At 36.1% G+C, this 11810-nt stretch overlaps 2 protein-coding genes across 3 annotated transcripts; both read right to left on the bottom strand.

The window, feature by feature from the left end:
* Positions 1-193: 193 nt before the first annotated feature.
* Positions 194-4209, bottom strand: LOC122306121 (BTB/POZ domain-containing protein At2g04740). Of its 2 annotated transcripts, XM_043118526.1 has the most exons (5): positions 3515-4205; positions 1929-2688; positions 1597-1633; positions 1384-1517; positions 194-830 (listed from the first exon to the last, which is right to left on the bottom strand). In XM_043118526.1, exons 1-5 carry the CDS (start codon positions 3993-3995, stop codon positions 479-481), a joined length of 1764 nt encoding a protein of 587 aa, XP_042974460.1. In that variant the 5' UTR covers positions 3996-4205; the 3' UTR covers positions 194-478. The 2 variants fall into 2 exon arrangements, 1 of the variants encoding a protein (XP_042974460.1); XR_006241448.1 differs by lacking the exon at positions 194-830 and having other exon boundaries at positions 1411-1517; positions 1827-2688; positions 3515-4209.
* A 770-nt stretch (positions 4210-4979) lies between these two features.
* LOC122306119 (growth hormone-regulated TBC protein 1-like) lies at positions 4980-10230 on the bottom strand. The gene is made up of 7 exons (XM_043118524.1): positions 9325-10230; positions 7927-8043; positions 6519-6697; positions 6343-6436; positions 6129-6206; positions 5886-5987; positions 4980-5358 (listed from the first exon to the last, which is right to left on the bottom strand). The coding sequence occupies exons 1-7, from the start codon at positions 9805-9807 to the stop codon at positions 5224-5226; spliced, it is 1188 nt and encodes a 395-aa protein (XP_042974458.1). The 5' UTR covers positions 9808-10230; the 3' UTR covers positions 4980-5223.
* Between the last annotated feature and the right edge of the window lie 1580 nt (positions 10231-11810).

The raw sequence follows: 11810 nt of genomic DNA, 5'->3' as shown, positions 1-11810 counted from the left end.
TTTCCTGTTAAGTAAATAATAAACGTCCAACTCATTTACAACTATTTTACAATGTAGAGTGGTGGCGATCAATGTGATAACCGTGTCATTTCATTACCAGAAAATGACCGTAAATTAGCATCATTACAAATCAAAACAGGAAGATAAATGCGACAAGTTGTGCCCATCTAAAGCAAAAACAGATACAGAGACATAAGAAAGAACTCAATGATCTATGTCATTCAGTCCATTAGACCTCAAGAGACTAGTCAATCACGGTAAGAAGTTCGTGGATGCTCGAGTAACTAAAGCAACAAAAAACCCACCAAAGCACTTCGAGGCATTTTCATTTATTGTCCTAGTTGTAGTTAGAGGGGTTGTGACACTACAACAAAAAATGTTTTATTTTTTCTTTTATACTTCAAGGAAAAATCTATAAATTTACAAGTTGTCTTCTTGCCCTTGGCATGGGGGAAGCGGCAGGGGGGAATAAAGGTGATCAAGGACCATCATGAAAATCATCAGCAGGAGCCCCATCAGACTTTTCTTGTTCAGCAACAAGCATAAGCATCTCAAGGCGCTTGTCAAAGAGTAATGCACTCTCATCTCTCTTATCAAGCTCAGCAGCTTCAGCTTCAAGCCACTTCTCTCGTAAATCATCAAGGAGATTTGCTTGATCTGCATTGATTATTGCTCCTGGAGCACTTGGAACAGTGGTGCGGAGTGAGGAATCTCCTGAAGGTGGTGGGAGCGTCAACAGCATTGCTCGAAATTCCCGTGTATCGGCAAATGTCTCGAAATTACATGCTATAGTGTCTAGACAGTACTCCCGTATCTTCACAACACCGTACCTACATGAGCAACATAACACTCGAATATTTTTATAACCATAATTGGGGTCAGGGCTTATAAGGTAGAGACTGATTTTAAGCGATAATTCACAAGGGTTATTATCTGGCTTCCTTATTATGACCTTACAGTCTTACTCCAGATTATACACAGTTGAATCACCAAAAAACTTTGGAGTAAATTCTCAAACATTTTTTTTTATTAATTAAATTCTCAAACATTAAGAACAGATGAGAGAGATTTTAAGCTGACACAGTCCTAAGTACGGATATCCTAATAAGGATCCTCAAAAGAAGCTACAAACAAATCCACTGTGGATGCTGAAAAACTACTTTTTAACAGTGTCATAATTAGAAGAGTATCCTAGAACTTCAGATCAAGAGCTGAACCTTTGGATGCCCAAAATAGAAGTAAATGCCAGAACAGTTGTTAGTATACTTCCTTTCATGCCCCCAATATAAATCTAAGAAATCATCAGTTCACCATTACTGTAGTAGATACTGACCAAGATATCTTAGGAAGAGGAAAGAAATAAATTGATAACAAGAGATGTACATGTCCGATAATATCAACCACTGGCACAACTCTGCAGGCGAGACCATTTCCAGGTGTGGCAACAGCACATCAGCTACAGCACGCTTAAGCGGAAATAACAAATATCTAGAAGCAGCATCAAACATTTCCTCAGCCTGCTCAGTTAAAAGGAACGTTAGAACCACCAGAAGAAAATATTTTTGCTACAAGCAGTGCTGATTGATACAATTGTACCTGATCTGGGTCTATATCCTTCAAACCATCAGTATACCTGAATCAGCCAAAGAAATCTAAATAAGTTATATGAAATTAAGTACGGTGCTGATAAATAATAACCACCACGCAATCATGTTATATGGTCTCAATCATAATAAATGGCTAATCGTGCAGTTTTTCAGTAAATCAAGTCATTGATTAAATAATAAATGCAACAAATAAATGGACAAGAAGTGCCAGGAAATAACTAGGCAAGAGGTCTTGGTTATTGTAGCGACATCCTTCCCGCATATTATCTTCTATTATTCTGATCAAATCTCAGTGTTCTGCAGTAATCAGAATAAACTTACATATACTCTATCATTTTCTCAAATGCTTCCATGCTCAGATCATGTTCTTCAAGACACGGAAGGGTATCAACAGGTAATGAGAACTTTCCTTCATGAAAGCCCTTCATACGAGATAATCTTGCTCTAAAATATTCTGATCTTGATGCCAAAACCACTTGATGGCAACGAAATATCTTTTTATCAACTTGTACACTAACATCTGCAAGATCATCTACGAAATCACTGATCTGCATTGCACTAGCATAAGATGACATTTCTTCAACACTATTGTCTTGGTTTTGTTCCCGGGTGGAGTTGGCAAGGGCAATTTGAAGGATTCGATGCAAGGAAGCAGGAAGACGATCTTCTTCAGGAAGGGATATACCTTGTAATATGAAGCGTTTCTGAGAATCATCTATGTCCCTCAGTGCCTTGTATTCCGCATATTTCTGGTGAATAAGTTCTTTCTCAAGAATCCTTTGTAAGGATTCACATTTGCATACTTTGCATATTCTCACAAGATCCTCCATGTCATCTACTACAATCTCTAGTCTGTCAGAATAAAAGAAGTGAATAAGACTGTAAAGAGCAGTATAAGACAACTTTTCCCTTGCAAATCTCACTTCCTTGCGGTCTTTCCAATCAGTTTCAAACTTCCCCTTAAAATATGATGACCGAGCACTTAAGATAACTCTGTGAGCTTCAATGGGTCTACCTTGCACAAAAAATACCACATCTGGAGGGAAATGGTAGGAATTGGATCCCCCAGTGGATGACAAAGCTAGCCAATCATAACACATTTTGAGTGTCAGATTAAAATGTATAATCTTCAAGTAAGAAAAATATGTAACACTATATAAGATAATAGGCACTCACATATAGAATAGAGGCTTTTTTCCCAAGACCCAATTTTAAACCAAACGATCAACAAATCAGACAAGCAATTTTTTCTTATTCATTCTAACTTTTTAAGTTTTCCATGTACTCATCGAAAACCAACATACCGAAGACAAGCAATTAACGCCCAACTAAATTAATTTCCCACATTTATCTACATTCACCCTAGCAGCAAAAAACACACAAGGTCTTTTCAAATTAACATAGAAAGCATACAAGATAACATACTTCATCTTCATCCTTCACACTTTTCATTCCCATCTACTCAGCCAACATTCAACCTAACTTACCAACTACCACTACTCAGAGAACTGTAAGAAATAACCGCATAATTACACAAAAATATCAACAACCCAGAATTTGCACCCAGACATAGCATCTAACTGATCATCCACACACGTCCATATGAATTCACACCCCAAATCCAGGAAATGTGACATTTTAGCTTTTATGAAATATTGTTAATAGCAAATACGACTCTTAACATAGGGGCACAATGAAAACCAACCACCCAAGATTTGTAGCCAAAACGGAAACGAAGCCGTCATCCCTACACTCCTAAACATAATGTTTCAGATACCTGTACTTGCAAACAATAATGTACCTGAAATTGAAACCCAAAACCGATAATCCCCAATCCTTTACTCACCAAAATCCACATTACCGATTGAAGAAATTTAGCACTTTCACTAACAAACTGCTCAATGTACCTGAGATCTGAAACTGGTTATTTGCCTGCTCCAAGTAAGCTCTATTCTCACCACAACCCATGAAAATCTCTCTCATCGAGGCCTGCAAAGGCCCCAGCGGCGGCGGCCTCGCCTCGAAGGCCTTCAACAGCTTCCTTACCTTCAAATTAAGGGCTGCGTAGTGACACCTGTCCCCGTCAAAAGTGTGCTCGGAGCATATCGCCCCGCTCTCCAGCAACATCCTGGCGGCGTCGAGGTGGCCCGCCAGGCAAGCATAGTAAAGAGCCACGGAGTCCCATTGGTCGCGCGCGTTGACGTTGATGCCCAACTCGAGGAGGTACTTGAGGCGGTCGATGTCGCCGGCTCTAGAGGCCTCGAATACGTCGCCGTTGGGGACTTTCTTGAGGGGTATGGAGGAGCCGAAGTCGGAGGGGTCGAGGTCGATGCCTTCCAGGTCGTTATCGGTGAAGGTTAGGGAGGAGTCGGGGGTCGGGGAAGCCATGGAAAATGTGAAGTTTTTTGGCTTTGTGAAGGAGGTTTAGCAGGGTTTAGTGGGCATGCTGACGGTCCAGGAGGAAGCGGTACAGAAAGGAGGTGTCAGGTGTGGGAGAGATTGTGGCGACTGAAGGGGTTTTGGGTTTTATTAGGACTTCGGAGAGTAATATCCAATGATCCATGTGGCATTGTGGTGGTCTGCTTGCTACTCCTTTCAAACATTTCTTCTTTTGGTGAAGAAAATAACCTCAACATTTGTTTGTAAAGAATTCTTTAAGATATGCTAAGTTCATTTATTTTTATATATTTTTTCTACACTCTATCGATCAGATTGATTAAAATGGTTATTTTATATTAAAATAAAAGTAAAATAATCCATCATATTAATGAAGTGTATAAAAAATACGTAAAAATATCTATATATAGAGTTTTTATTCTTATAAACTCTTCGTTTTTATTTTATTTTATTATTTTCTTCCCAAAAATGTAACAAATTTTTTTAAGAATTACATGGATATTTTATTTATCTGGTTAAAGCATGCATTATCTATTAATTAAACTTGTCAAGAAAAGAAGGTGTTGCTACTTGCTAAAGAAGAGTGTACTAACCAACCATCTTTCCAAGTTGTTTTCTGCTTTCCTTTCTGCTTGTGGTGATAAATTTACACACTCGACGAGATTTCAAAATTCTTCACACTTGATGTAGAAAGAAACTAGGTAACATGAGTTGTTTCAACAATTTGAAAGTTCTTGCCTGTTGCCTGTAGCAAGCACCAGCTGCAATTAATGTGTTGGTTGTGTCTTTCAGCCGTCTGCCTCATCAGACTAATCTTAGGATGAAATCAAAAGGAATGCCACCACGGTCAAGAGATTTCGGACATGGGCTATCCGAACTGCCTCTTGACAAATTAAGGACAATCAAATAACTTTTTGGGAAAAAATTAAGTTTAATTCAAGTAACAACTACAAGCACAGATAATACAGCAAGGCATAACTTACAGGGCAGAGAAGATTAAACAATGCCCTGAATTTTGATGTCATTAACTGTATATAATTTATCAGTATGAAATTTACATTTGTCACATACAACATTGAAAATCAACCGCCACTCTCTATGCTTGATCCTTCCCTTGAGAGGAATGGAAAAAGAAGGGCATAATTTCATTCCTTCCCTAGAGGGGCAACAAGCCCCTACCAGTATGACTCACACATTACACTCTGATAAACAGCACTCCTTATTTATCATCCAATTTGATGGAGTTTAGCCGTCTTAATCTTTGATCAAGCTCTGCCATGACTGCTGGTTCTTGCTTTTTCCTTTGCTTAGATATTGTATTGGTTGTCATAGAACCAATCTTATCAAACGCCACCTGCAAGGTCAAATTAAAAAGAGTTTACTAGGATTTGTTTAGCAAATTTGATAAAATCTTCAAATTGATGAGTCAAAAGATACAGAGAAATAAGTGATTCATACCACAGAGCAACATAGCTAATTTGATTTAGGGCAACATGCAAAGCAGGTGTGGGCACACCAAAGAAAAGTGTTTAAAGCTTCTTTCACTGTGTTCACCGAATTAAGTTCACCAAATGTGTGCACATTCCATCTTTAGTAAGTTCACTGAATTTTGTAAGTGATGCCAAATCATTGATTTATCAGTCTTCATTCTGTTTTGCTTTACTCCCTAATTTAGTTTAGAATTTTGTTCCAACTTACCCAAAAAAGAAAAGAGGGTTCATTCCAATTTGTTGACCAGTGCCTACAACTGCTATGCAAGAACAAGCTGAAAGGATTCCCCACTTGCATGCACTTTCATGTTTCCCCCTCCATATCTCTCCATGGCAAATTACAAAACATATAAAAACTCAAAAGAGGAAGTAGTTAAAAAAATTGTTTTACCGTAAGTAATTCCTCAGGATCAAAGAGGTGATGAGTGGTTCTCTGCAATATGTTAATCACATCACCAACATGACAGGTTAGAAGCAACTCCTCCTCTCTCATCTGCATTAGCAAATCATAACTTTAACAACCTAATTCATGGTGATGTCTGATGTTTGAGTTATAACGGTAAGAACCAACAGTAAGTAACACAGAAAGCTTAAATAGGCAACGCAAAGTGTGTAAAAGTCAAAGCAGCAGTACCTTAAAGATTGCCATTGCCACATGGAATAGTACCTTTGCCCCCTCATAAAACAGGACATCCCACACCCGCAGAGTTGTCTGGAAAAGGAACCCAGTGGAAGAATTCTTAATAGTTAGTTATAGAAACAAGCTAAACTGTATTAACTTTTTTTTTGTACCATGGCATATATTAGTTTGTGTGCTCGTGAGAGAGAGAGAGAGAACATTTTCTAACCTCTGAAGGCAAGCTCTTAGAAAAGAGGCATAGAAACCACTCTGTTGCAACAAGTGAGACGTCAAAATCCAAAGCTTCCAAATGAGCGGCTATCCTGAAATGTTATTTTTCCAATTTTAGAAGGTATTGACAAAAAAATAAAGGACATATCAGCTAAGTTATCAAAAGCAAAGTACCTTGGGCACATTTTAGCAAGTAGATCTTTGAAAACTCTTTGTTCAACATGGCATCCTGATAAGTTGTTTGTATAGCAATCATGAACTAACACATTTTCCAAAAGGACAGCCAACATCCAAAATGCATCTTCTTCTGTTTTCATTACAAGCAATAGTAATGCTGCAACATAATTTAAGCCCTGAACCAAAAATAACACAAAATATTAAATACAATGTAGAATTTTTCTTGAGCAGATATCAAAGATATGAGATTATCTTAAAGGACTTAAATTAGTTTTTGTGTCAAAGTTGATTACTAGTGCACACCTAAGAGAAACAGTTTTGATGCTCCAGATCTCAGTTATCTATACAAGACATTCAAATACTAGCCAAAGCAATTAGAGGAAAGTAAGATGGTTGCACGAGGTATATTGTGATTATTACATATTCATAATACGGTCAGACGAAAGCAATCATGCTGTCCAGTAAAAGCAAGGGTTGGTAATATGAGGTCATGATTAAGAAGCAATGCAGCAAGATGGATACAATTGTCAGAATCGGTTCATTGCGTAATATACCTCATTCATAAATGGATGTGTAGAGTCTGATTAAAAAAAGGTGGGCAATTGTGGTTGAACAAATTGAAATGGTACATTTTTTTTTTTTATAAGTAAGAAATTTATTAATAAACATAATTAGACATAGCCCAAATATACAGGAAGTGTACATAGAGAGACACCTAATTACAAGCTAACCCTGGAAAAAAAAAATTTTATAGGTAATCAAGAAGTTTTATTCATAGAAATAGGCAAAGCCCAAGTACAAAGAGAGTATACATGAGAAGCCCCTTGGTAGAGTTTACCCTGAAAAACATTACAAAAGTCATTAAGACTATTCCCATCCAATATAATAACCGAAGCCCAAACCAGCAAAGTATGAAAAAAGAAAGCTCTAATCCCCGTCCACCGATCATTCTCTATTCTCAAAATAGCACCCATTCCTCTCATTCCAAATACACCAAATTGGAATAGTACTTATTAAAGGTACAGTTATGGGGGAAGAGCTAGAAGGGACGTGCAAATAATCAAAGTTGATATCTATACTGACATACTTTGTTTTTTCAGAGGCTAAATTTACTCGATAAACATGTATGTTGTAGATGCAATGATTAAGGAACAAGTTTATTCAAAAGTTGAAACTCCATAACATGGAGGTTACCTTAGAATGACATTAGTTTGTGAGATATCATGTTTGACCCCACCTATGGTGGATCTTATACCCAATTTTATTTATCAAAAAAAAAAAAAATCATGTTTGACCCAACACTCAATGATAAGTGTGTGATACATCATATCGTTAAACATACACAAATTCAAGACTGACACAAAGATGTTTCTGCACAGGTAGGTCTAGGAGAGAGCAAGCCCACCTGACAATAACCAACATCAGAATCACGGAAAGAATATCCTACAAGAACACGGCGGAGAGCAGCATGACCCTCTGGAGTGTCCAACCATGGGTGACCAGGGAAAGTTCGTGGTAGGTCCTGCATGTATATAAAGTACAAAGAGCAAAAGATTTTAAGTGGAAATATAAACATAGCATAAAACCTTGGAAAGTATGCTTTTACATTTGTATTGAGGGAAACTCAAATGCGTCAACCTTGAATATAAATGCCAACATGAGAAAAATTAAGCACAGAAAAAAACTTCGGATGTATAGATTTTTTTTTTTTTTTTTTTTTTTTGGGACAAGTGAAAAAAGAACTTTGGATGTATAGAAATTTACAGTTGACGATCTCAATTCCTCAGTCATGGTACTCAAACACCACTAAAAGGCTGATCGATGAGAAACATCAAAATGCTTCAAAATCACGACATTCTAGGCATTCAAAACTTTTTAGTCTTGATGGTGCTCCTCAAAGTCAATGAGTTGAGATTATGGGCAGGAAGTAATTGCTTCTAGATTAGATAGAAAGAAATAAGGTCAGAACAAAGTTCACTCAGAAGAAATAAATAAAGAAAGAAAGGAAAGGCCAAAAGTCCAAAACCAACTATCAAAACACAACAATGGCTCCAAAAGCACTTAAATTTAAGAGCAGGCAAGAATACCATTCCCAATAGTAGTAATAATAATAGCTATAACCTTAAAGAAACCTTACATAAATTTTGCACCTATATAGAAACAAATTCTCATCCACACACCATCTTACACCATCCTTGAAAAAGATGTGTCTCCTAGAGATAAGGCTTCCAAATCTTGCTGGCACAAAATAAAGTTTTCAAATAACCAAAATCTTTTTAAAAATCCCTAACTTGTAACCATCAAATACCCCAATTAGTTCTGCTAGAGCATTATTTCATGATCTTGGCTCGAATAAGACAAATGACACCAAAATTATTATCATAACAGTCAAAAATTGCCGAATGCAGCAACTATACCTTCGCAGTTTGGTGATTCATACAATCAAATGACCTAACAAGAGATTTTATGGCAGGAGATGTATGTACCAACATTACAGCAGAAGATGAAGGAAAATCTTGCAATACATTTGTTTCAACAAAATGCAACAAAGTAAGACTTCCCAACTATTCTCTAAGATCGCCAAATAGCCTCAAACTAAAAGTGATGATTCTGCATCTACGTATATAGTACTAGATCGACTGCAAACTACTTGTCCTCTAAAAAGAACATGACCACACAAGATGGGATTCCGATATATGCATTAAATCTGCAATCTACAGTCATCATTCAGAAAATCCAATATACCAATCCTACCACTTGCCACAATGATCAATTGCGATGAACAAAAGCCCAATTTACTCACATGATCAATCTGCCTCGTCGCCGGGGTGACCTTCCCCTCGACCGCCTTGGTCAAGTCATTGTAATAGCTCTCCGGCACCGTGGATTTCTTCTTAGCCGCCCCAGAAAGAGAAAACCACACCTTGGGCCGGAGTACCGGCGGAATTCCCTTCCTGATGAGCCTCTTTAGAGTTACGGCGTTTGCCAAAGCTGATAACTTAAGTGAAGCCTTGAGGGATTGGCCTTCGGAGATGGAAGGCAGCAAGTACCAATTGGCTCCTTTGCTGGCCTCCAATGCCCACCATATTCTGCCCTGCTGCCTCACCTTCTCTCTCAACTCATTCAACACATTGACATCATCCACATTCCCCTCTACTGTGAAACCATAGAGATCTTGGAACTTTACAACTAGGTGTGCCCTCCTGGCATGGATGCTGGGCCTCAAGATTGGAATTTGAGATTGGAGTTCAAAGGCAATGTCTCTCTTACTTTGTGTTCCATACATTTGTTGGGTTTTAGTGATAGATCAAGAAAGGGGGGAAAAAGATGAAAACAGAGAAAGAGAGAGAGAGAGGTGCTGGCTTCGAGAGGACCTTGTCAAAGAAGCAAACCCCACGAGATCGAAACCATGAAATGGTCTATTTTAGGAGCCTGAGAGGTTGAAATTGGACAGGGAGAGGATGGAAATTTTGGGTTCTCTTCAACTATGTGGGTTTCAGATTTAATTCGATTTCAGATTTAATTGGAAGAAAGAAGAGTCAGGCACAAGATATTGTCACCCAAACATCGCATCTATCATGGCCATGAATGATGAAAGTCCCTTTTGGTGCTTAAAAAAGCTTGAAATTTTCCATTCTGTTCAAGCCCAAATTAGAGAAGCTGAGAAAAGATATCATTTTTATTTTTGTTTTTTGCAAATAGGGTTTGGAAAAAAACAAGGTTGGATATTCTAAAGCACTAATAGAGACACGTAGAAGCGTAGAAGGGAAAGCGAAGAAGGGATGAGGAACTAGAGAAAAAAGACAAAAGAACAAAAATTAATATAATACGCAGCAACTTTTTTTTTTTTTTTTAAAGAAACTGTTATCATTTATTTTGATAAAGAGCGGATATATTTTGAAATATTTTTAAATTAAAAATGATATTATAAATTAAAATAATATATTTAGAATTTTATTAATATATAATTTCAAATTTTATTTTGTGGTTGATCTGATTTTTACTATTACTAATAATTTCTACAGATAAATATTAAAAAAAAAACTCAACATCACTATTCAAAAAGGAGAGAACTCAACTTCTAAAAACTAAAATTCAAGAGATGAACTCTTTTTTTTTTTTTTTTATTAACAATAAAGAAACAAAAAATGAAAGCATTAAAATAGATATAAAAAATGACAGATTACAGTTTAGACCAATTTCAAAATCTTCACGCGCAAATGTGGGCGGCTTGTGCGAACCTCTCGCGGTATACCGCATGTTTGCAAAATTGTCACTTTCCTTTAAATAATTTATAGCTTGAGAGTTTACTTATATTGTGCTTGTCTCTTGAGATTTGTTCAAGAGTTGTAAATCTGTCTTTTTTTATTTGGAAGAAAGTAAAATAAAACTTAACAAAAAGAATTATATTGATAAACAATGTGTGTAAACGAAGAAACGAGAAAAATGAGATAGAGAATGAGGACGAAAAGGCCGCAAAAATCAGATCAGAGCTCTTGAGTTTTTACTAAAAAAGAGTGAATGAGTGACGGCCAGGGCTTCAACAATAAGAAATTTTAAACTGGCACCGATACGCAGCAACTGATCCTTCAAAAACAAGTAGAAAAGGAAATAGGATAATTAAAGGTTGATGTGACGTCTATTTAACTGTTAATATAAAAGTTTATTTCAAATAATTCACTAGTGCGATTGATAAATGTTATGTTTTAGATGAAAAGTTATATTATTTTTTTTTTTTGAAAAATTTTATTTACAGTTTTTAAGTAAGAATAGCATATGTAAGCTTTTTATTAAAAGAAAAAAAATATTATTTTACGAAAGATATTTTAAAAATTTTTAAAAATTTTTAAAATAAAATTGTACTAGAATTTCGCTTTGAATTTGCTAATATGTGTTTAAGATAAGAAAATAATATTTTTATTAAAAAAACTCATTGATTTTGTGTGTGCATTTTTTTATTTAATAATTAAAGAAGTATTTTTTAATAAATTTATATTTTAAAAAAATACGATTTCAGAGATTTAAAAAAATATTTGAAAATTATTTTCTTTTTAAAAGCTTATACACCTTTAAAATTAGGCGAGAGTGACTTTATTCTCGAATATCCAAAATACCTATAAAAATAATAATAATAATAATAATAATGTTGAGAAACTGATTAAGTTAGGTGCGAAATCCTCTATTGGGCCCACAAAATTATTATCCTGAAATTGTAGCTGCCAGCTGGCTACTCTTGTGCGAAGAGCAAAGGGGATTTATGGGATTTAAGTCCATTCATTATTATTATAA

This window comes from Carya illinoinensis, chromosome 4 (genome assembly GCF_018687715.1).
Source record: "Carya illinoinensis cultivar Pawnee chromosome 4, C.illinoinensisPawnee_v1, whole genome shotgun sequence".
NCBI lineage: Eukaryota > Viridiplantae > Streptophyta > Magnoliopsida > Fagales > Juglandaceae > Carya > Carya illinoinensis.
Note: the sequence above shows the minus strand (reverse complement) of the source record. Positions and strands in the feature narration are given on the sequence as shown.